General features: G+C 51.8%; 1 protein-coding gene across 1 annotated transcript; it reads left to right on the top strand.

The window, feature by feature from the left end:
- The first annotated feature begins 5,154 nt into the window (after positions 1 to 5,154).
- Positions 5,155 to 24,405, top strand: OXTR (oxytocin receptor). The gene is made up of 3 exons (XM_004274790.3): positions 5,155 to 5,394; positions 6,192 to 7,266; positions 19,871 to 24,405. Exons 2-3 carry the CDS (start codon positions 6,339 to 6,341, stop codon positions 20,116 to 20,118), a joined length of 1,176 nt encoding a protein of 391 aa, XP_004274838.1. The 5' UTR covers positions 5,155 to 5,394; positions 6,192 to 6,338; the 3' UTR covers positions 20,119 to 24,405.
- Positions 24,406 to 25,100: the final 695 nt, after the last annotated feature.

The raw sequence follows: 25,100 nt of genomic DNA on the forward strand, positions 1-25,100 counted from the left end.
AAGCGTTCGCTGCTGTGCCCAAAGGTAGCCATGTTTTTAAGGCTTTTGATACCTCTTGTCCAGGTTCCTTCCAAGGAGGCTCTTCCAGAACACAGTCGTGGCAGCGATGTTCGAGAGCCTCAGATCCCATGAGGCACCCTTCTCTTTCACTTTCACCAGCCTGAGAGGTGAAAAGTGACGTTTCAGTTGTTGAAGCCTCCCTCTCCTGGCCGAGGGCGTTAGCGTCTCCCTCACCGTCCGTGCTCGGTCCTTCTGCTAGTGTTTACCGAGTACCTACTGCGTGCCCGAGCCGTCGGTGGCACTGAGCACGCTCCATCACACGGTCTGTTTGTGCTCGCAGCTCCGCTGTGTGTGTTTTGCTCACTAGACCTAGAGGATGATAGACAGGGAGAGCTGTGAGGGATCTCAGAGATTGTCCAGTACCCTCACTTTTCGGGGAAGAACCCAAGGCCAGGGAGCGTGGGGACTTGCCCTTGGCCACACAGGGCTGTGCACTCCTGGTGGAATTGTAACTTGGGGTCCCAGTCCTTCTGCCTGTCTTGGTTTTTCCTCCAGCGCAGGGTCACTGGTTGGTGGAGTTCACCTCCCGACTCAGTGCTGCCATCCAGGGTCACCCTGCCGGGCACACAGTAGGTGCTTAGAAAACTATTTACCGCATGAATGTTTGTGCACGAGAGAGCACGGAGTGCGCTCTGTCACGGTGTGCTCAACATCCCAGGAGGAAAGTCAGACTTCCATAAAGAAATGCCCCCCTTTTTGTTTCTTGAATGGAAAAGGAAAATGAGAGGGCTGTTGGAATTGGTGGAGACGGAGAGACAGGGCTGCCTGGGGCTTGGGACAGGTTTGCGGTCGGAGCTGTCAGGTCACTGGAATTTCCCTCAGGTTCTCTCCTTCCACCAGAGATGGACTGATCGAAGCGGGGCAGGGGGCGGTAATGCAGACAGGAGAAGAGCTTTGCTTCCTTCGTGTGCCCTGTGTGAATCTGGACTGACTCTCCAGTGATTCCAGGGGACTGTCTCAAGTCACCTCTCTTACCTCCGTGCGGTTCATACCCAACCCCCTTGCCAACCCCTTGCCTAATCATGGGTCACATGTCTCCCTCAGGTAAAACACTCAGGCCGCCAGGCACTCTGGTCACCACAGCGACCAGGCTGGGGGGCTAGTGCCTGCCCCTGGCTAGATATGCCTCAGGCATTACGCCAGCCACGCTGGCCTTCTTTAACCAGCTGTGAGGCCTTGGGCAAGCCCCTCCCCCTCTCTGAACCTCAGTTTCCTCCTCTGTAGAATAGACATCATGAGAATCCCAGGCATTCTGTGTGCTGTGAAGAGAACACCCGGGTTTAAGTGACTCTTGGCTCCTCTAGGCCCTACTTTTCCAAAAGAAGTCACACATTCCAAAGCCCCTTATTCTCAATAAACCTTTTCTTCTGCCCAAGAACAGCCTACTTAAAAAAAAAAGAACACCCTGCTTTCATTCCAAGCTCCGTTCCTTCCGAAGAAGGCCTTTTCTCTCTGGTCATGCCTTAACCTAGGCCACTGGTGTCTGCAAGTGGGGAATGCATGTCTTGACAGTAGTTCCCTAATAGGGGTTGTGTTGTCACGTCCACGGTCAGTGGACATGTTTGTGGAATTGGAAGCATCACGCTTTATCTCTGCCATCACTCCCTCTTGGGAAGAATAGGGAACATGTCTGAATAGCACACTTTGTCACAAAGAGCCCTCTTTCAGCCAGATTTCCCCAGAGAGATTGTTCCGGGGAAACAAAGGACTGACTGACCCTAGTGGTTAATTTGCTGAGGGGTGTTCTTGGGTAATCCAGCATTGTTCTCTCAGCACATTGTTATTGACAGGTATGTGCAATAGGAAAGATAATGGTAAATATATAAAGGACTGTGGTGTGCGGGACTTATTCTAGGCACTTAACACAGCACCGGGGAGACTGGACATGTTCACATTACAGGTGAAGTCTGTAGTCAGGCACCAGCGTTTCTGAAAATGGGGATTTCTCAGTGGGCTGAGGTGGTCAGGGAGGGCTTCTCTGAGGAGGTAAAGATCTCAAATTCTCATCACACCAGTTGGGGTTCAAAGGAGTTACTTTCCTTGCCTGGCACAGTTTCTCTCTCTCTGTCACACACACACACACACACACACACACACAGTTGGTCTTACTGAATTGAAAAGACACAAGAGTTTGATCTGGAAGATGAGTAAGATGGAGGTTTATTGGATGAGAAAATATATTTTCATAGGATGGTCCTGGGGTGAGAATTGTCAATGTGAGAAAACAGCTTCAGATGTACAGGATTTAACGGTTTGCAAAGCACTCCTCACGTCAATGAAGTCTTATTTCCTCACAGCCCCATGAGGTCAGCACCCAGGGAAAGTGAGTCTCAGAGGCTCCGTGACTTGGCCACAGAGGTAAGTAGGTGGTAAAACCCAGACTCTAGCATTTACTGCTGCAAGTTCACAGCGCTTTCCAAGATGAAAACATGCTTTCCTCTCTCCACGGAACAGGGGAATGAAACATATGTTGAGAAGCGGCCTAAAACGATGCGGGCCGGAGGAAGTACGTGAGAGTTGTAAGCTGCCGCCCTGGCCCGGCCTCGTGAACCTCCCAGGCCATCCCACATGCCCTGATGGTCCTGCATCTGGACAGCATCGGTAAATGTAAGGACACCAGGGAGCAAGTTTGCTGGCAGCAAGGTTATTGCTAGGATGTGTCCTCTGTCTTCATGTCTGAGTGTGTCTCTGATGCTGTCCTGTGCTAGAAGCCCCAGTGGAGACAGAGATCATTGGGGCGGGGAGGGGGGGCGGTAAGGGGTGGACTAAATGCGTTTATGGCTCATTTCTACCCGGACTAAAGAGCAGGGCCACCTGGGCTTGGTTGGACCCATCTCTAAATAAATGTACCAGAGCTGGAAAATTCCAAAGATGCTAGAACTCAACATCCAGTTCCTGGAGGTAGGTGTGGGTATTGGACAGGTCATCCGCTGGGTGGGAAGATTCCTTAGGTGGCCTGGTCCACTCAAGAGTGACACTGCCCATGGGGATTTTTATTTCTTCTCTCCTTCCCTCTGTCTCTCCTTCCCTCTGTCCTTTCCTCCTGCCTTCCCTCCCCTCCATCCTTCTAGAGTTCAGTGGTCCAGGAAATCTGATCCCTGAAGGCAGCTCTCTTCCAGGAGAAAGAGGGGCAGGCTGGCCTCTGGATGCCATGTTTTCTACCCTGAATTTACCCGTCAGGAGTGCTTAGGAAAAACCCCTCCTCATCCCACATGGAGCAGGGCAGATGTGTTTTACTCGGTAGAATTAAACTGTTAGATGGCACAGATCATCAAATTCCAGAAAACCAGAGGGATGAGATCTCAGAGATAAGCTATTTTGACCAGCCCCCTCATTTTACAGTTGGGGAAACTGAGGCAGAGTGAGATGGTCAGGATCACTTAATCCTCACCTGAGTGGTCTGTAACTTTAACCTGTAATTTACGTGACACTACTATTATTAATACTATTAATTATTATTAATAGTATTAATATATTAATATTAATTATACTATATTATATATTAATATTATATATTAATATATAATATATAATATATATAATATATATTATATATATAATATATAATATATAATATATATAATATATATTATATATATAATATATATTATATATTAATATATTAATATTAATTATACTATTATTAATACTATTAAAGCAAGACATCCGGACCAAAATGGAGTCACTTATGCTAAGCCTCAGGTCACCAAACTGGGATTTAACTTAAATATAGTTTTGGCTGTCCCAGAGATGGAATTTTAAACCAGTCAAGCAGGAATCACCTGATCAGCTCGAGTTAGGTAATCCGCTTGCTTGACCCCTGCCATCCTCTGTAGGCAAAGTAACCTTGCAATAACCAGTCTGCTCTTGGCCTAGCATAACTTCCTTGTTTCCACTCCCTTCTGCCTATAAAAGTCTGTCATTTTGTACAGCTCCTCAGAGCTCCTTTATATGCGCTAGATTGGATGCTGCCTAACTCACGAATCATTGAATAAAGCCAGTAAAATCTTTAACATTTATTCAGTTGAGTTTTGTTTTTAAACAATATTATGACACAACTCTCTAGGGCAAGAAAAAGACAACTTCTGTCTCTCACCGCTTCACGATGGTGCTGAAATTCCCAGGCCTATCCTGGAATGCTCTCTCACCTAGAACCCTGGGCCCAGGATGGCAGCAGTGGTCTCTTCCCAGGATGTCTTGACAGAGAGCTGTAATTGTGGAAACCCTGTCCTTGGCTAACTCTATTCTAGCCACAAGATTAAAAGAGGGGTAAGAGGAATGTCAGGAGGAGATGTGCATTTAATAATTTTTAAAGAGCCTTGTCCACTTCTGAATCCTCACTTTGTTTTCCTGCCTTAATTCTTGGTCACTGTAAATTACTTCAAAAAATGATTTTAGAATAGAAAAAGAGCTAGGAGTCAGAGAAGACGTCTTTAACGTTTCATATTCCTTTGACACTTTTTAGGATTTTAATTTTGAAGCATAGCAAAGAGGCAGAAATGGCTTTGGGCCATAGACGAGCAGAATCACTTTAAAATGAAGATAGTTTTTTTTTAGCTTGAGATCTTCCCCTAAAACTACCTGAAGAGTGAACACCTCTCCCAGTGCTGATTGGAACAGAAAGTATTTCTAATTCCCTATGAATGAAAATAGGAACAAAAGTATTCCAAAGCAAGGACATAACTTGAATTCAGAGCTGAATCTATTACATCAAGCTCCGGGGAAGGGGTCGGTGGGGAGGCCCTGAAGTTGACCTGATGATTGGGAAATACCAGTTGAATGCTTTTGTAACTTCATCACTGTCAACAGGAAGACACTGCTATCCAAGCCTCCCATTTGCCTGAGAGTCAGGAGCTTCTAAACCAAGAAAGGAAGAAACCAAGCGGATTATTTACGAGCTCCTTCCCTCTTGCTGCTTGAAGCCGCTGTGCTATTGCGCCGGGGCAAGGCTGGGCGAGTTTACACCGCTCGGCGGGGGTCGGCAAGGCCGGCCTCCCGCGCCTCCTAGCGGACCTGTGGGGTGGTGCAGCCCGTGCCACCCGCTGCAGGAAAGCGGGCCACCGGCCGGCAGCGCCGCACCCTGACGCCGTCTGCGCGCACAGCCTCGGCAGCGCTCTTTGCTCGCCGCCAGTCCCTATCCAGCGACCAGTCAGGCTGCGGGCGAGGGGATTCCAGCCCAGGCTCCAGAGTCCGAGCCCTCAGCATCCTATCAGACTGGGTACCGGCAGCAGCCACCTCAACCTGGGCCGGGAGCGCAAGCGGCTTTGGAGCTGTCAGCGGCGGTGCAGCTTCCCCAGGGAGCCAACTTTAGGTTCGCCTAACGACTCGGTGCAGGTAGCTGGGTCCTGCGCACGGGTGGACGGGATTGCTGGGGCTGGTGGGGCCCCTGGGACGCGGGTGGAGGTGGTGGGGTGCTTTGCGATTCTGGTTCCTGGAGGCGCCGCCTCCCTCGGCTGTCGGGGGCCAAGACACGTGTCGAGTTCCCGAACTTTCCAGGATGCTGGGCTGGGGAGGAAACCCGCGAGAGGTGTCTAGCCAGAGCGGTACTGGGAACAGCGTTTGGGCGTCCTGGGTAGTATTGAGCCAGGAGTGCCTCCAGGATGGACCACTGGACTGGGTTCCAAAGAAGCAGCTGTTGTGGAAGTTCAGGGGTGGATGGCTAGGCATTTTAGAAACGGGGGGTTGGAGGGGGCTGGTCCTGAGCTGGGTTTCCCAGGCAGGTGGCTATTTGGGGGGTCTCCGGCGGGAGCAACTGGAGTAGGGTTTACTAGGAGAGGTGGCTGTGCTGTGGGTTCTGGGGTGTGGGTAGCTAGTTGGGGGGATCGCTAGGGGAGGTGGCTGGCTTATAAGTCCCAGTCCCGGAGGAAACTGATTTTAACCCTCCGTCTCCGTCTCCTTCATTGGAAGCGACTTTCTCAAGGAACTGCGGGTCCGGCATTCCCGCTCATTTCGTGTCTCAGAGGGAGGTACCTGAAACGGGGATTTCTGGGGCGGCGGCTGAGCAACCCCAGGGCCGGCGGTTGTGACCCTAGTCCTAGATGATTTGGGGTTCCTGGGAAGGGGACAGCTGAGCCGCACAGGCGTCGGCAGAGAAGCGTGCGTTTTCTCACGGCCCTCGGGGTTTGTTTCAGGGGCCGATCCGTCAGATCGCTCCGCGGAGTCTCAGGGAGTGGAACCCAGGAGCCCCCAGGCACGCCCGGGCTGCGCGTCGGGCCCCGCCCCGCGCGCCACGCCTTAAAGGGCTCGAAGGCCTGGGGCGCACGGCGGCGGCCACCGTCATGGAGGGTGCGCTTGCCGCCAACTGGAGCGCCGAGGCGGTCAACGGGAGCGCGGCGCCCCCGGGGGCCGAGGGCAACCTCACCGCTGGGCCGCCACAGCGCAACGAGGCCCTGGCGCGGGTGGAGGTAGCCGTGCTGTGCCTCATCCTCTTCCTGGCGCTGAGCGGCAACGCGTGCGTGCTGCTGGCGCTGCGCACCACGCGCCGCAAGCACTCGCGCCTCTTCTTCTTCATGAAGCACCTGAGTATAGCCGACCTGGTGGTGGCGGTGTTCCAGGTGCTGCCGCAGCTGCTGTGGGACATCACCTTCCGCTTCTACGGACCCGACCTGTTATGCCGCCTCGTCAAGTACCTGCAGGTGGTGGGCATGTTCGCCTCCACCTACCTCCTGCTGCTCATGTCGCTCGACCGCTGCCTGGCCATCTGCCAGCCGCTGCGCGTGCTGCGCCGCCGCACCGACCGTCTGGCCGTGCTCGCCACATGGCTGGGCTGCCTGGTGGCCAGCGCGCCGCAGGTGCACATCTTCTCGCTGCGCGAGGTTGCCGATGGCGTCTTCGACTGCTGGGCCGTCTTCATCCAGCCCTGGGGGCCGAAGGCCTACATCACGTGGATCACGCTCGCCGTCTACATCGTGCCCGTCCTCGTGCTTGCCGCCTGCTACGGCCTCATCACCTTCAAGATCTGGCAGAACTTGCGGCTCAAGACGGCGGCGGCGGCGGCCGAGGCGGCCGCGGGACCCGAGGGCGCGGCGGCGGACTGCGCGGGGCGCGGGGCTTTGGCCCGCGTCAGCAGCGTCAAGCTCATCTCCAAGGCCAAGATCCGCACGGTCAAAATGACCTTCATCATCGTGCTGGCCTTCATCGTGTGCTGGACGCCATTCTTTTTCGTGCAGATGTGGAGCGTCTGGGACGCCGAGGCGCCCAAGGAAGGTAGCGCTGGCGGGAAAGCGGGAGGAGGGCGCGCGGCGGGGCGGGGCCGTGGTCCTGCTGCATCTGAACGTCCAGGGGCCGTTCTGTTCTGGGGGCCTCATGGGGGGATTTGAGTCATGGCCCCGTCATCCGCTGGCCTAGTGATTTGGGGCGTAACTTCCCTGAGCCTTGACTTCCCTTTCTGTAAAATAGCAAAAATGAAAAAAGTACTAGCTCTCCCCAGCAGCAGGGGAATGAAATGAGGAAATGCACGGAAAATCCCTAGCACAGTCTTTGGGCTACATATTTGGTTCACTATTATGGACCAGGAAACGGAGGTTCCAGTGACTGGCCTTTTCCACCTGCTTAGCGAAGCGGGGGAGCCGAGTTTCCAGCCCAGGCCCAAGCTCAAGCTCCTGCCACGTAAAGTTCACTTTACGTTGAGCTTCCACTTTAAGTTCAAGTCAACCTGAGCCCGAGGTCTGGTTTGGATCAGAGCAGCGGGAGGTGGGCGATTGGATTCCTCCCCAGCAAGTGCTGAGAAGCTGCGGGGCAGGGCTCCGTCAGGGTGCGGAGACTAGTCCTGAGCCCGTCGCCCAGTGGAGACGGCGAGCTGTGCCGCGCGGAGGTGAGTACCGCGGGGACGGCGGGCAGTGCGGGGCTGGCGGTGCTCAGGAGCAGAGATGGCGCTTCTCCTGGGTGGGGGGCGGGGACGGGCAGGGAAGGGAAAGGGGACGCAGACTTTCCCATTTGACTGGGGAGGCTGGGGGATTTCGGGAGGCGGTGAACGCCCTCTCCAGATTGAAGGACTGGGAGGTCAGGGCTGAGGGTGGCCGGGAGACCGGGAGGAGAGGGTAGGACGGAAGGCTCTGTGGGGAGGGATCCTGGGGGAGCAGAGCGCCTCGGGTCCGACTTGTAGCCGTCGCTTTGCGGCTGGGACCCCCAGGCAGCTCCCGCCTTCAGCCTTCACCACGGACAATTCAGGTAGCTCATTAGCAAAGAATAGGAGGGATCAGTGGTGGTGAATGACTTACACCTTTTGGTTTGAGGGTAAGCACGTAACACTGCGCTGGGATGCCCAAGGCTCAAATGCTTGTAAGGAAAGACCCGAGGGGTTTGCTTTCACCTCTTCTGTCCTTGAGATAGCGCAAATGTCCCATTTCTGGATAGAATCACTACTGCTAACAGTAGTCTCCAACACAGCCACTCCGTGGAAGCTGAAATCTTCCTTCATGCAGTTGGATAACTTTGCTTTGCTCTCTTCCCCAGACCTCAGACTCCTTGCTTGCCCCAGCCATCCCAATTAGCCCAGTGTTTGCCTTAGTGGCCAGAGCAGTTATCATTCAGCATTTATTGAGGACCTGGGGTATGCCCGGCTGGGTGGTTTGCAGGTGAGGATTGCTGTGAAGACTCAGCAAAGCCAGCCTGGCTTCATGGTGCAGCCCCTGGGAACACCTTGCAGAAGGGGTTCGGCGGTCCAAAGAGGGGAAGGCACTGGCTGCAGATCACACAGCAGATGGGAGGCAGACTAGAACTGGGGTTTCCTGCCCTCACCTCATCCCCCCAGCACCAGGCTTCTTTTGAAGAGCACGTGACTAGGGAGTTGGGTTGGGCAAAAGCCAGGAGTGGGTGTTTCTAGACAAGGCATCAGGCCACACCTGTTTCCTGCGTGGGATCTGAAGAGCTACTTGACCCAGGTCTTGAGGAGCTCAGACACCAGCCCTTAAGGAAATGAGACCCTTAGAGCAGCTATTGGGGAGACTTGGCATCTAGGCCTCCCTGCAGCCTTTACTCACTGAAGGGTCTTCTCTCTCCTCGAGTTCGTCCCATTCTGCAGATAGTCTGCTCCTCTCTTTGCCGTCCCCTCGCCTCTCCTGTTCATTTTCTCCTTGGTAACTTTTCTCCTCCCTCCCCTCTCCCTTCCCCCATGACTTCCATGACTGCACCTGTGCTCCTCACTTTCCTCCCTAGAGAATGAGTATGTGGTCAACGCAGATCATGGTTATTCAGTAAAGTTTAGATCTTTTCTACACTTGAAAAGCTTATCGAACAATTCATTTTCCTGTCTTAAAAACAAGATACAGGAACAGAGAGAGAGAGGGAGTTCCCAGCTAAAGTGGGGCCAGAGGCATTTTGGGTACATGTGGCCACCTGAGGATTTCTGGGGGGGTGGTTGGGGGGTGGGAGGGGAGACGTGCAGCGGAGACGGGCTTCTACTTGGGCTCCAGGAGCCTCAGGTCCTGTCTCTCTTTGCTCCTTTCCTGGTTCAGGGGAAAGGGTGGTGGCACGTGAAGCACCCAGGTCTTCCGGGTCCCCCTTGGCATTCTGCCTTGGCTGCTCTGAGAAGAGCACAAACGCAGACGGCAGGAGAGTCCTGATGCCGCTGCTGCCAGCACTCCCTCCCCGAGTGCTGTCACGCCTCGGCCTCAGGGCTGCAGGGTCCGGGGATGTGGGCTGAGCCAGAAGCCCGCCTTGTGCCCACTTGGCCTTAACCTGGATAATTACGAGTAGCAGGCTGGGATCAGAACAATTGCGTTTACAGTCACTTCGGAGACGTGACTCAGTCTCGAGGCTCTGGGCAAGTAGTAAGGAAGGAACAAGACAGGGACATTCGAGCTACCTGAGCTTTTGATCAGCAAAGTGGAATTGATGCACAGCCCTCACTTTCCTGTCCAGGAGGAATGGAATTTACCAGAACACAAACTCTCTAGATCAGGGCCCCTGGCTCTGCTCATCTCCTGGCGAGTGGAAATCCAGGGAGCCCTTGTGAACAGCGAGACATTCTTCCCAGCAGCCCGGGGGCAGGCAGCCTTAGGGACGCAGGAGTGGGGCCTCGTTCCTGCTGTCAGCTTCATCACAAAAGCCTCTGGGCCAGCGAGCAGCGCCTTAACCCCTGACCATGGGTCGGGGCCAACAGGGCGGCTGGAGAAGTCACACGTGTCTTGGCAGCTGGCCTCGTGGCCTCCACAGGACTCCAGGTCCCTCCTTCCTTAGGGTTCCCTCCCCCGCAATTCCCTCGAAATGCAGCGCGCTTCTCCCATCTCTCCCCTTGTACACCTTCAGTCACACCAAGTGCTGCCTTTGTGGGTTTAGAGCTCACCTTGTTCCAAAAATAATTTGAGGGGGGGCCCAAAGATTCGGGTGCCGCAGCAAGATAAAATGGACGTGAGGAAGCTGGGAAGAACGGGGGAAAAGGTTAGAGGAATGGTAATACAGTAATAGCAATTATGAAGTCTCCGTGCGGGGCAGGGGGTGAGCTGCACGTGGGGCTTCCTTTCGTAAGAGCCAAAGCAAAGAGGGGAACTCTCAATTTCAGTATTTGCATTGTTCAGAGAGAAAAGCAGGGAGGGGAGAAAAAGGCAAGGGGAGGGTTGTGGTTATGTAATGAGCCCCCCTCCCCACACCCCGTTTCAGAGCAGCCACATGCTGGTAGGGCCCTGCTTTGGTGACGCTGCAGAAGGAGGGCTGGGACCAGACACCCCTGGCAGGTTTGGAGAAGCCCCGGATGGAACTTTCAGGATCGAATTGCGCAGCCAAAGACCTGGCACCGGCCTTTTCCCTTGAACTCCGTGGAACTTGCTTTGCTGTTGGTCCCAAGGAGTGGTTCTCAGGGAGGAGATGAAGATGGATGATGGATCCACTTGGAGACCGTGGGCGGGCGCTGTAGGTTCCCAGGTCCCCGTGCAGGGAAAGAGCAGGTGTTGGAGCCACGTGACTGGCCTGTGTTTGGAGCCCACCCTCCCACTTTCTCCTGTGTGTCCTCGAGCAGGTGGTCTCCCTTCTCTGAGCTTCAGCTTCTTCCTCCTCTCTTACAAGGAGGATAGCAAGTCTATTCGTGGGGCTGATACGAGGATGACATGGTGTGGCCCGTGGCACCTGGGGGAGCCACGTGGTCAATGTCACTCTTCTCTCCTCCCCCCATTCTAGTTGTTAAATGTTTTGTTTGCCTTCGTGGGATTGACTTTGAGAATCTCGGCAGGGATTTGAGCTGGAGGAGCTAGACGTTTTTCTCTTGAGAGCCTGGGTGGAGGGGCCTGGGGTGGCAGCAGAGTCTGCTGGACGGTAGGCGGTGTGTCCGGGGAGGTTTGGTATATGGAGAAGCTCGTGAAAGCCAGAGAGCTGGACTGTGAGCCTTGTCACAGCGGGGGCACCACCTGTCCTGTTCACTGGTGTGTGCCCAGTGCCCAGCACAAGGTGGGCCACCTGTCCGAGCTCAAGCGGTGCTTGTTGAACAAATGTGTAGGGTATGGGAAGAGGAAGGTGCCCGTTACGGGGCTGGGCTGGGTGTACAGAGCTGGACTCAAGAGAAATGAAAGCTCTCTAGGCAGCGCTCTGGCCGTAGGGTTGGCTACTTGGTGAAGAAGTGAGCGCCCCAGCACTGGGAGCAATCAAGCTTCTGCCCGGGAGGGTACCAGGAGGAAGGTTGAAATGCACAGGTGGCCTAGTTTTAAGTGTTTCCCCCGTCTGTGAAACGAGCTTGCCAGCACCTCCCGGTTTTTGTGGAACTGTGGCCCCTCCAGTGTGGCTGCCCGCCCAGCCTGCCTTTCCAAGGACACTGTGCCCGAGGTGTGGGTGGACCACATACCTTGGAGGGGCCTGCTGGTCAGGCAACCCGATGATAGGGCGGAGAGCAGAGCCCAAGTCCACTGTGTGGGCTGCTTTGTGCATAACTCCAGGGGGTTCCATTTAAGGAACCTGAGAATGAGAATGGTCTGTGAGAATGGTATTCCTAGGAGCTGTGCAGTGCACAACCTGAACAATTGGACAAGGCAGCTTCATCCAGTTCTGACTCTCGTGAAGCTTTCCCTGTTGCCCCCACCTGAGGGTCTCCTTCCTTCTCCAGTGCGTTCATTCTATAAGCAGTGATTCAGCGCCTCCCAAGGGTCCTGTCCACACAACCTCTGCCTCAATTTGTCCTCCTATGAGGAGAGTTGGCAAGGACCCCTCCCCAGTCCCTCCCCTGCCCTCGTGTGGCCAGCAGCTGGCACATGCATAGACGTGGGACAGTGAGGCCAAGGTTGGTCTCTGGGAGGGACACCCCCAGCTTCTGCCGGGATGGTTCTGTCCCCGGGTGTGGCCAGATGGAGCAGCAGCCGTCCCCCTGGGTGGCTGACTGGAACTGTCTGGGGCTGTTTGCTGGGGTTAAGAATAGGGTTTAGGTTGTGGGCCGGGTGGAGGGTGCTGGTGGCACAGGGCCTGGCATGTAGTAAGTGCTCAATCAATGCTTTAAAAATAGAGAAATTTCAAGATGTTTCAGCGTCCTGGGGTCAGTGCGTGCAGCTGAGGGAATGCAGGTTGTCGTGAGCTCAGGAGCACATTTTCACCGAGGGGCTGCAGTCTTTGTTGAGTGATGGCAAGCCCGGGGATGCTGGGAACAACGGCATTGTTAAGAGGTCAAGAGAAGTTAAGGCCTTGCCTGGAGGAGACAGTAGGAGGCAAGGTGGGGAGGGTCTAGCTCTGGGTTTGGAAACGCAAGGGGACCCTTGCATGAGGGACGGGCGGGAAGGAGGTGTGACCAGGCGGTGTTTCGTGTCCCAGCCCCTGATTCCTGGTTCCGGTGATCCTGATTCCTGGCCACTGAGGGGCACCCTCTGCCAGCACCTTCCTCCTTACTCTACTGGGAGCTGGCGCCTCCCACCCTTTGCCAGATGCTGCAGTACCACGGGGCTCTGCCCTCCACGGCCCATGCCTCACACTCTAATGGTCACTTCTACTCATTTCTCTTTCTTTCTCTTTCTGCCTGACCTTGATATCTGACTGTGAACTTAATTTCCCAGAGGGAATTGCATTTGAGTCCAGTCATCTTGTTAGGGGCCCATCTCCCATTGTCAGGCAGGGAAATTGTCTTTTTGCTTTTCCAACATGCTAGTGTCGGTGGCTGATTTATCAGGACTTCCTGTCTGCTGATTTCATGCCCACTTCAACTTAGTCCCTTATTGAGCATTTCCCATTTTCCAGTTTCTGCTAGCAGCCAAGGACAGAGCCACAAATGAGACACAGTCCCCAACCACAGATTATTAACATGAATAATGACAGTATGAAGGGATGATGCTGTGAGAGAGGTATTCGTTTATCAAGTACTGTGAGTGCCCCCAGGAGGTATTTATTGATTCAGTCTCCCTGGGAAAAAATCAGGAGGATTTCAGAGAGGAAGCAACATTTGCAAAGGTTTTGAAGGGTGAGTAGGAGCTGGCTGTGCAGAGAAGCAGATGCACGTTCCCTGAGGAGATCATTGAACAGTTACTTTATTTTCTTTCCCTGTATTGAAGGAATACTTGTCATGCTTCAGTGTGCACACAGATCACGTGGGGGAACTTGTTAAAGCGCAGATTCTGATTCATTAGGTCTGGGTGAGGCCCATGAGTCTGTATTTTTTAACAATTTCCCAGGTGATGCCTGTGCAGGGCCCCTGCAGCTGGCCTGTTGACTGCACATTGAGTAATGAGGCTTTAATGTATCATCTCTGTGACCAAAACATGTGGCTTGCCTTTACACGTGTGGCCCAAGTTGGCGGCAGGGCCCTGTCATTCTCTGAAGGGTAGAGAAGGGCTGGTTGTTCACAGGAAGCCCCAGCTCTTCTGCTTCTAGGATGTGGTTATTCCTCAGGTCTTGCCCGGTGGGCCCCACATATCCCCAGATTTGAGCAGTGACATCACAGACCATTTAAAGCTCTGTAGCCCACAAATTTAGCTCTTCTTCCTGACCTTACACATGGTGAGACCACACATCTGTGACTTCTACAATTCCAGTGTGGTAAAATGGTGGTCTTTTCAAAGAAGGTGCCCTGGAGTACATGTTAGTATTCAATCCTTATGTAAGTGCACATTCAAAAAACATTTGTAAAACAGCCTTCTGTACACCACATCTCCCAAATTCTCATGTAGCTCCTAAAGGAATAGGGATTTAGATTCCTTGTGAGGGAGACCTGATTCAGGATCTGGGCGGCGGGGCGGAGACCTTGAACCAAGTGACTGGTTTCTGGAGTGAGAGCCTCTTAGGAGAGTGGATGAGCTTGATTCAGATGAGAGGTGTCAGCTGAGCCACCGGTCTTTGAATTGTATGTGACACGTGTTCGTTGCCTCAGGAACGGCGCAGCCGGAGAGGCCATGGCCAGGTGCCCCGTCAGCTGTTCTGGGCTAATTTGAGCCCAGGGTGACGCGATGGTGATGGGCGGGGGCAGTGCCGGGAAATCCGAACAGGGGACTTCTTGGGGCTTGAGTAAAGCCGGACTGGTGGGTGGGTGACTGCTGGGGGCACCCTGTCCTCGCATGGCCCTCGGCTGTCCACCTCCTCCGTGAGTGAGGGCGCCAGGAGGAAGTTCAGCGTGGTGTCTGTGTCCCGGGGGTACAGTGCCCAGCAGGGGACGTTTGCCATTGGCGCGTGGCCATTCCCGCTCAGGCCTCTGCTTGGCACGTAGGAGCCCCCGCTTGAAGATCACCCCTAGTCCCCAGCCCTGGGCCCCCCCCTCCCCGAGTGCTGCAGCTCCCTGTTGACTGGAGGGCCTGTCTGTGCTTCTCTCTTTCCCACCTGAGTTTGTAAATCCCCTGAGGGCATGTCCCCAGGGCCAACTTGGTGGCTGGCACTGAGTGGAACATCGATCTCCTCATTTCCATCCCCCACCCCCTGCCTCATGCCCTAAGCCCTGGCCAGGCAGGTGTGAGGGCTGATCCCTGGCCCGGCGCCTCCCACTCGACCTTCCTTCTCTGCCAGGACCAGAGAGAGCTTTTTGCAGGCCCTCAGGGCTCAGTCCTGGGCGACAAGTGTTCCTTTTACCGAGTGGAGTGGAAGAGACGGATGAGAACCAGCTCTCCCGGTGGAGACCCTGAAATCCCGCTCTTGCACATGGTTGCAGCCCCCGTCCCTTTTGGGTTTTTCCAAAACGGACTATCTAGAGTTCCTTTGGGGTCATGTAATCCAGTCCCAGGGCTCCAGGTTTTCATTTTGTTTTGTTTCGTTCTTTTTAATTTTGAAGTCGGGGAGAAGAGGGTAAAGGACAGTTTCTTGAATCAACGTTAGATTAGGAGTCCCCAACCTTGAGCGATAAAAAGTTATACACAGTTGATCGTATTTCGTATCTGTAAGTAATAATACGATAACCTGAACAAACACTTTGCCGTTTACAAAGCCGTTTCACACTTTTTTTTTTTCAATTTTCTCCAAGTCCTTGAGGGAGTCACCTCCATTTCACAGATGAGGATATTAAAGCTCAGACAGTAGATGTGGCTCAGAGAAATGAGTGGGTGGGAGGGGGGTTCACACCCCACGGGTTTGCGTCCGGATCCTCTGTGAGGGGCTCCCCGATGGCCAGACACCCCCAGGAGGTGCTGACTGCTGACCACACCTCTCTTGGATGAGTCTTGTCGATTCTGGTTTCCAGGGCCTTCTTTTATCCACACTGACGTCACCGTCGCTCTGCTTTATGGAAAATGTGGCTGGGGCCATTGTCGCCAGGAGCTCGGTAGCTCTTCAGAGCAGCTGGCACGCAGGCACGGGGCGGACCTTGGTGCCCTGGTGTGCAGCAGGCACTGGACGTGGGCTGCCCAGGACAGGGTGTTACCCTCTGGCCCCAGGTGCAAGGTGGCCGAGCCAGGGTTTGTGGGAGGTCTGGGTACTTAAAAGTAAAGGCATCACCCACTTCTGCTTCTGGTGGTGTGGGGAGAAGTGAGCTCAGCTTACCCTGTGGGTCTGCCCCTCCCCTTTTTGAGCCCTTTTCTTCTGCTTTTTAACATCTTCTCCTACAGGCATTTAGATCAAGGATTGGCTCACTTTTTCTGTAAAAGGCCAAACAGTAAATATTTGAGGCTCGCAGGATGTAAGGTCTCTGTAACAGCTACTCAGCTTTGCCCTTGTAGTGCGAAAGCTGGCATTGACAATATATGAATGAATAGATGTGGCTGTGTTTCAGTAAAGCTTCATTTACAAAAACAAGCAGCAGGTGGGGTTTGGCCCATGGGCTGTTTGCTGGCCCCTCGTCCAGACCAGGAGACATTTCTGCCAGGAAGGATGGTGATCTGATAGGAGGCAATGGGTTTCCCCTCCCGGATTTTAAAAGACCATTACGGGACTTCCCTGGTGGCACGGCGGTTAAGAATCCACCTGCCAGTGCAGGGGACACAGGCTCGATCCCTGGTCTGGGAAGATCCCACATGCCACGAAACAACTAAGCCCGTGCGCCACAAGTACTGAGCCTGCGCTCTAGAGCCCGCAACCCACAACTACTGAAGCCCGCGCGCCTAGAGCCCGTACTCCGCAACGAGAAGCCACCGCAGTGAGAAGCCCCACGCACTGCAACGAAGAGTAGCCCCCGCTCGCCATGACTAGAGAAAGCCCGCGCGCAGCAACAAAGACCCAACGCAGCCCAAAATAAATGAATAAAATAAATTTATTTAAAAAAATAATATAAAAGACCATTACTGGGGAGTGGGCAGTGCTTAGCCTCCGAGGGGGCCTACATCTGTTTTAGGAAAAGAAAGTTGCTCTCTGACTCCGTCCTTCAAATCATATGAGGGCAATTGCCCAGTCAGCCCATGTCTCTGCTTTGGGAGTGAGGGGATTTGCTCACTGGAGCCAAGCTGACTAGTATGAATGCTGACCTAGCTTTAAAAGGCATCCAGCTTCATTACTTTCAGGTGGGAACACAGGGGGACTTGTGTGTCCCTGGGGAAGGCACTTTCCTTCTCCGAGCTTCACTTTCCTCATGTACAAAATGGAGATGAGACCGCTTTGAAAACTCTTCTGTGCAAGCTTGAGCCGTGATTCCCATGGTTGACATTGCTGCATTGTCGTATGCCCCCTTGGAAGCTGCATCATGAAATGCCAAGGACGACGCTTTCCATGCTTTGTTCTGTTCCTCTCCTTCTTCAATTCCAGGAAGCCTTTCTAGCCACTGCAAAGGGCGATGTTACAGCCTAAAGAAGATGAAGTAAGTGCAGGAAGTAGATGAGGTGCAGTTAGTCCTTGTGCTCAGAAACCGTCAATGGCTCCCCAGTGCCTGTAGATTTAAGTTCGTGCTCAGCCTGGATTCAAGGTCCTCCTCCTCAGCCTTGCTCTTTCCAGTTTCCTCTCCTGTGAACCCACCCCCGCCCCCAACTCTGGCAGCCCCTGTATGCTGTTGGACAGTCTCACCTTTGTACCTTTATTTCTGCAGCATCCTTCCTTTGAAATGTCCTCCATAGCCTGTGTTTTATTCCCAAATAGCTTGAAATTCCACTGCTGGGAACCCATGTCTTTGGTTGGTTGGGATATTGCCACATTTTTAAAAAGTCCAAATGTGCCCTTAGGATTTGGCAACTTGATACGAGCAGGTTCAGCTTAGAGGGTCCTCCTTCCCCGAGAGCCAGGCCAGGCCGGTCATTCGTGTCTGTGGCCACCAGGTGGGGATAGAGGTGCTGGCCGTGGTCCCAACTGCTCCCATCCAGGCTGGCCACTTGGAGGTGGGAAAACTCGGGTGGGGCTGCTCAGGAATTCATTAACTGTTTACTTTTCTGTGGTTTTACTGTTTCTGTAGGTTGTTTATAAAAAATAGGATAAATAAGTTAAAAGATCCAAATGTCAAGAGTGAGGCGAGTAACTTAACATGAATAGCTAAGATAATGCCTTGTAAGTGTTCAGCGAGGTAGAACATGCTGCCTTTCTGTTCAAGTGAGAACTGCATCCCCGACACGTCCTTCTACCCATTTCACAGCTCTGTACGCCTGTGTTCTTCCCTTGTGTCTGGCACTTTACTTCTCAATGCCTTTAAAAAATATTTTTTTTAAATCTTTTTACCGCGCCGTGAGGCATGTGGGATCTTATCCCCCGACCGGGGATCGAACCCACGCCCCCTGAGCTGGAAGCACGGAGTTTTAACCACTGGACCACAAGGGAAGTCCCTCGATGCCTTTTTAAATTTTGACTTTTATGTGTTTATTTTGTCTCTTTCATTTTATATGTTTAATTACAATTTTGAGATATTTTTAGACTTTGTGATATTTCACCAGGTTTCTAAACTTAAATTCATCCTTTTTTACACATGGAAATCAAATACTTTTTTCCATTCTCTTTCATAGAATTCAACAGTACTGGCTTCCCCCCACCCCACCCTTCACTTATCTTTACTATTTTAGTCTAAGGATTAGGTTTACTTTCTAATCCTTTGCTTTCTAAACATTTTCGTTTGCAGGACTTGTGGACTTTGCGTGTTACAGCTTGCTTTTGTTCCAGCAGGTGCACCAGGTAATTAGAGCAGTGGTTCTCAAACTTGGGTGTGCGTCAGAATCCCCTGGAGGACTGTTTATAGCAGATCGTTGAGCCTCACCCCCAGGAGTCTGATCCACTAGATCTAGGGTGGGGCCTGAGAATTTACACTTCTGTCAAGTTCCCAGGTGAGCTGGGGACCCCACTTTGAGAACCACTGAATTCCTCTTAAACAATCACCCTCCCCCTTTGGTGCTTGGAGACGTGGCTGACAGACATCTCTGTGCTCTGTCTGCGTCCACAGTGGCGTCTAGATCTTGCAACTCCAGTTGGCCTGTGAGAAATTCTTTCCTGGATTGAGCTCTTGAATTCTGGAGTTCTTCCTTGAAAACTTGTTGCAGAAAATATCGGACTAGTGGATTTTCCAAGCCTTCTTGCAGTTACCGTTACTCGTAAGGGTGTGGCCGTGAACAGCATTCTTGGGAACACCGTTTTCCGTGTGGGTTTCTGGGGGGGGTGCCTGTGTCCTCCTCTGCCGCTGGGAGTGTGTACATTTGTCAGATTAAGACCATTGAAGGAAACCCAGGCTCCCCACCCCACCCCCTATTTGGAGGTATTTAGGATTAGGAATTTTTCTTCCTCCCTGAAGCTTAAATTTTGACAAGCAATGTCTTGAAGTTGATTTCTGATCATTAATTTTACCTGAAATTCAGTAAATCCTCAGTGTAATAGCTTCTGCATAGCGCCTCACATAATTTTAGTGTCCCCTTCTCCTGCACAAGTCTTATTTGTCGGCTGAAGCAGTGCTCTTAGGCGTATCTTCACAGAAACACTTTCAGTGTTCTCAGCTGTGAAGGCAGCACACGCCTTCTTGTCACTGCGCCTTTGCCTGTGCCGTTCCTTCTGCCCGAAGGGCCCTTCCTCCCTTCTCTGCCTGGGAACCTCCTAAGCATCCTTCAGGTAGCAGGTGCTCTTTCACCCTCGCAGTGTTCCCGGGAGATCTGGGGACTCTTGTTATCCCCATTTAAAGGTTAGGCAACAGCAGTTTCTTGGGGAGTTAAAAGTATTTGTTGCTGGCGGGGCTAGAATACAAACTAGGTCTGGCAGCTTCTGCCTCTGAGCTCTTGGATACTCTGAGTGGGAGGCAGTCGATACTCGCGGGGTGAGTGATGAATGGACGGACAGGCGGCCGTGCCAATGGAAGCCCGTGGTGGGTCACCTTCGCTTGGGAGAAAGGACAGGGAATGTTCCAGGGCTGGGCTAAGCTGGGGGAGGCATGGGGGGTAGGCTGAGTGCACGCCCAGAGCATGGATATGGAAGGCAGGCAGACTTGGTCTCTTTGGTCCTCTGTCTTGTGACTGGCCTGTGGCCCCTGTTCTCAGGAGGTGATGCTCCATGCCCCAGCAGTGATGCCCTGTCCTCCTTTCTCCCCACCCTCCACCCCCCGCAGCCTCGGCTTTCATCATCGCCATGCTGCTGGCCAGCCTCAACAGCTGCTGCAACCCCTGGATCTACATGCTCTTCACGGGCCACCTCTTCCACGAACTCGTGCAGCGCTTCCTCTGCTGCTCGTCCAGCTGCCTGAAGGGCCGCCGGCCCAGGGAGACAAGCGTCAGCAAAAAGAGCAACTCATCGACCTTTGTCCTGAGCCCGGACAGCTCCAGCCAGAGGGGCTGCTCGCAGCCGTCCACGGTGTGACCGGCGGGGCCAGGACCACCCCTCTTGGCTTGGATTGTACAACAGGGACAGTCTGGCCATTGGTGGTCGTGTACGTGTGTGTATAAGGTACCTTTCAGTGTGTGCCCCTCCGCACCTTGCGGGGCTCGAGCGGGGTGGGGAAGTGGTCTCCGTGGGGGAAGGTGATAGGGTGACTCAGCCATCAGCCGAGCCCCGGATCTACCCTGGGCTCCCACGGGTACTCCTGCTGCCCTGACCCCACTGTTTCATCTGGCTGCTGGATGGGTTGTGGGTTTGTTTTGTTTTGTTTCCCCTGGACCTGTAATTTCACTCCAGTATCTTTTTGCTCCTTTATCCTGGGGTCTTGTGAAAGGTAGTAAGTATAGGATTGGTGACCAGATGGGTGCGGAAGCCTAGTGTTCTGAGCTTGGGATGAGAAATGGGACCTTGGTGGTGATGGTGCTGATATCCTCCTGGCCTCAGAGTGCTTCTGCCTTTGAGTGGACTGGTGCTAGCGTCCTTGAGCACCAGCTTGTCAGATGGTGGCCCTAGAGCAGGAGATTCTCTTAGGAGACTGTCTGGCACAGGCAGCCAATTAAAACTTGGGTTAAAAATGTTTAAGAGGAAAAAAATGTTTAAGAAGCTAATACTTTAGAAGCAGTTGGGAAAGAAAAGGAAATAAAAGACATCCAGATTGGAAAAGAAGTAAAACTCCTTACAGATGATGTGATTTTGTATGTAGAAAATTCTAAGGAATTCATGCACACACATGTACACACAAACGCATTGGAACTAATACATGAATTCAAGGTTGTGGAATACAAGGTCAATACAAAAATCAAGTGTATTTCTTTACACTGGCAATGAACAGTATGAAAATGAAATTAATAATTTCATTTATAATAGTATCAGAAAGAAAAGGAATAAATTTAATGAAAGAAGTGCAGGACTTACATCCTGAAAACTACAAAATATTGTTGAAAGAAATAGAAGACTTAAATAAATGGAAAGACATCCTGTGTTCATGGCTCAGAGACTTAAATATTGTTAAGATAACAGTACTCTCCAAGTTGATCTTATAGATTCAGTGTAATCCTTATCAAAATCCTAGCTGGCTTCTTTGCACAAATTGCTAAGATGATCCTAAAATTCACGTGGAAATTGCACAAATAATAGAATAGCCAAATAAACCTTGAAAAACAGGGACAGAGTTGATGGATTCACCCTTCCTGGTTCAAAACTTATTACAAAGCTACAGTAATCAAAAGAATGTGATATAGACAAAAAGACAGATATATAGACCAATGTAATGGAATAGAGAGTTCAGATATAAACCCTTATGTTTATGGCCAAAAGATTTTTGACAAGTGTGACAAGAGAATTAAATTGGGGAGATTGTCTTTTCGATAAATGGCGCCTGGACAGCTGGATATCCACATGTAAAAGAATGCGGTTGGACCTCTACCTCATACTATATACAAAAATTAACTCAAAATGCATCAACCTAAATGTAAGAGCTAAAACTATAAAAGTCTTAGAAGACAACATAGGGCTAAATATTTGTGACCTTGGGTTAGGCCATGGTTTCTTAGATAATGACACCCAAAACAGAAGTCAGAGGAAGAATAGATAAATTGGACCTCATCAAAATGGGGCACAAAACTTTCGTGTTTCATAGGACACTGTCGAGAAAGTGATGACAGCTCATGGAATGGAAGAAATATTTGGAAGCCATATACTTGTATCTAGAATACATCAAGAACTCTTACGATTTAAGAATGAAAAGCCAAATAACCCAGTTTAAAAAATGGGCAACATATTTGAACAAACAAGTGAATAGACGTATTTTCGTATCTCTCCAAAGAAGAGATGTAAGTGGCCCATAAGCACGTGAGAAGGTGCTCAGTATTATTACTCGCGAGGGAAATGCAAATCAAAACCACAGTGAAGTAGCACTGCACACCCTCTAAGATGGCTCTAATCATGGGCAATGATAGGTGCTGGCGAGCATGGAGAGAAACTGGAGCTCTCCTCCATCGCTCGTGGGAAGGTACAGTGGTGCAGCCAATTTGGAAAACAGTTTGGCAGCTCCTGAAAAAGTTAAACATAGAATTACCATGTGAGCCAGAAATGCTACTCCTAGGTATTTACTCAAGAGAAACGGAAGCATATATACACACAAAAACTTGTCCACAAATGTTTATAGCAGTATAAATCATAATAGCCAAAAATGGAAATAACCCAAATACCTACCAACTGATGAATGGATAAATAAACGTAGTATATCTATGCAATGGCACATTGTTGAACTATGGAAAGAAAGGAAGTACTGACACAGGCTCCAGCATGGAGGAACCTTGAAAACATCATGCTAAGTGAAAGAAGCCTTGCGAAAAGCCACATACTCCATGATTCCATTTATATGAAATGCCCGGAATAGGCAAAATTACCAAGACAAATTATACAACAGTGGTTGCCAGGGGCTGGAGGCTGGGGTGGGTGGGGCGTGACCGCTGAGCGCCATATGGGCTTTCTTTGTGGTGATGAACATTTTCTTTGGTTAGTGATGTGCACGATTTTGAGAATATGCTAAAAGCCACTGAATTAAATACTTAAAATAATGTTGACGAGCTGAATTCAGAGGCAACCAGCTTGAAGGATGCATTTCTTGGAATCTCTTACCTCCCAGAACTTTTGTTTCTCACTGACTCACCATTTCAGAAGAATCCATGGTTTTCTTACTCAGTTTTCCTGCGAGAGATGGTGTTTCCGGTTTCAGCAAAAGTACCAGCAGTGATAATACCCGGTAAACGTGTCGTCAGATGTCCTCTCAGCCTTGAGGTACAACATGACCGTGTCCGGGAAACACCTTTAGTCGTTAAATACAGGCCGTTATAGATCAGAGGTTTTCCGACTGGGACTGGCCAGCTCAGTGGCACGCTGGGGCACTTTTTTTATTTGCACATATATATTTTTGGACTCACTGTGACACAGCAAGAGCACTTCCCAAAGCCCCAGATCTCCACACACACTTTCCTCTTCTCCCTCCACACTGCATTGTATACACACGTGCACATACGCACACAGTAGAACGAGCCAGCAGGGTCTGGATGTTCAGGGAGAAGAGAGGCGTGCACTGAAATGCCAGTGTTCGAAACCCCAGCATTTAGGATAAGATCTTCAGTATAACTGGAGACTGAGCACGATGTCATCTTTGAGCCCAGAGGCAGTGCAGTGTTGCTGTGATGGGCGCTTAGTGTCAACACCAGCCAGTCCTGGCTCTTTGGGAAGCTAACAGGGTGCTGGTTTGGGGTTCCGTGCCCACATCCAGGACACTGGGCACCCTGGGTGCGAGTGCAGCAGTGGTGGGGTCTGTTGGCATTTGAGCCTCTCTGCTCACCAGCCAGAGACGCCCCATTCTCTGCTGTTCCCCGGAAAGTTGCCATTCTAGCAGCCGCCAGAGGCCACTGGGGATCAAGGAGACAGCCACTCAATAGATTTTTCTGACCACGGGCACAACCTTGCTGAGAACCCAGGAGTTGCAAGGTTCTTGGGCACCAGAACCAACTGGGACACCTTCCTCATTCTTCTCCCGTGAAAGCTCTGGTTGGGACCTTGGCTCTCATTATGGCACAGGAGTCTTTTGTAGCCAGTCAGTGACATTTGATTCCAGCAGCGCCGCTGGCTACACGCCCGTCCACTCCCAGTCTCGTCCTGGAGAGTATTTTCACAATCGCTTGCTCCTTCCCCAACCGAAGTCTGGAAGAAGGAGAGTAGGGGTCCAGGACGCTGCCTGGGGCTTGGTCGTTCCTGTCCTCCTCTGGACCCCACTCCTAAGGTCCTCCAGCCACCTTTGCCCACCGTTTCAGGCCTGTTTACAAACCTAACACATGCCTGGAGGTGCCAGTAAATTGGAGCGTGCAGATTTTCTTCCGGAATGTTTCATCGTTCTGATGTTGAAAAGTGAAATGCAAACAGTTGAGGACTCAGAGCCTTACTTCTTTAGGCCCTGAAAAAAAGTCTGTCACACCATTTGGTCTCCCTTGGGGGCTGGGTCTATGGGTTATGACTGCAGGAAGCTGCCTTTTAAGAAGATCCTGGTTTCAAAGTGCTCGACCTTTTGTGTTTAATTGCGATGAAATGCCCCTAAATGCAGAATGTGAATTCCTCGATTTCGTTCTAGTTGGTGACTTTCTGTGGCACCTGCTCTCTGTGCTCGTTGGTGAATGATGTGCCCGATAATGAGATGCCTGCTTCATTGGCTGCTTTATAGAAGGTGCACTTAATAAACGTATTTTTTTCCATAGATTGCTTTGCCTTCTTTCTTTAACCTGAGAACAGTGACCACATCTGGTGGCTTACAGACTTGAATATCTTTGCCGGCTTCCCTTGAATCGCCATAAATCTGTCTGATTATGACACAGGTGCATCTGAGCTGTGGCAGGTAGGGGGTGGGGGCAGGAGGGGACCTGGTCCCAATCTCTTGGGTCACAGGTACTCTGACTTATCAGAGTTCTGTCGGAAGATGCGCTAAGAGCCAGGAACAAACCTCTTGTACGGTGTAGCCACACCCACCGTGTGCCACTGTCTAACTCCAGACGTAATGGGCTAGATTGTCACCTTGAAGGGACCCTAAGGCATATTTCTTCCGGTGGGATATGGGGGCCACCTGCAGAATCACAAGTGGTTTTGTGTTTGTTCCTGGGCTCCACTACTGAATCACAACCTGCATCTTAAACAAGAGTCCCTGATGAGCCGGACGTCGCGTATGAGAGAGAGCAGAATGCCACCCCCTCCTCTGGCCCGTTTTCATCACGCCCCCAGCGTGCTGTCCTGCCAGCTACTTCTTGGGGCCGGGGGTCCCCAGAAGGAACAACACCTCAGACATACATGCATCTGGATGTGTGTCCTTTCTCCAGCCCCATGAGCTTCACGGGGGATGGAGCGCCTGCCGTAGCCTGGCCCTTAGAGAAGGAGAGCCAGCTTGAAAAATAGGCGTCAGG

This window comes from Orcinus orca, chromosome 10 (assembly GCF_937001465.1).
Source record: "Orcinus orca chromosome 10, mOrcOrc1.1, whole genome shotgun sequence".
Classification (NCBI taxonomy): domain Eukaryota; kingdom Metazoa; phylum Chordata; class Mammalia; order Artiodactyla; family Delphinidae; genus Orcinus; species Orcinus orca.

Coding starts and splice junctions, on each gene's coding strand:
- OXTR (XM_004274790.3), top strand. CDS start 6,339: ATGGAGGGTGCGCTTGCCGCCAACTGGAGCGCCGAGGCGGTCAACGGG. Junction 7,267..19,870: donor CGCCGAGGCGCCCAAGGAAG/GTAGCGCTGGCG, acceptor CACCCCCCGCAG/CCTCGGCTTTCATCATCGCC.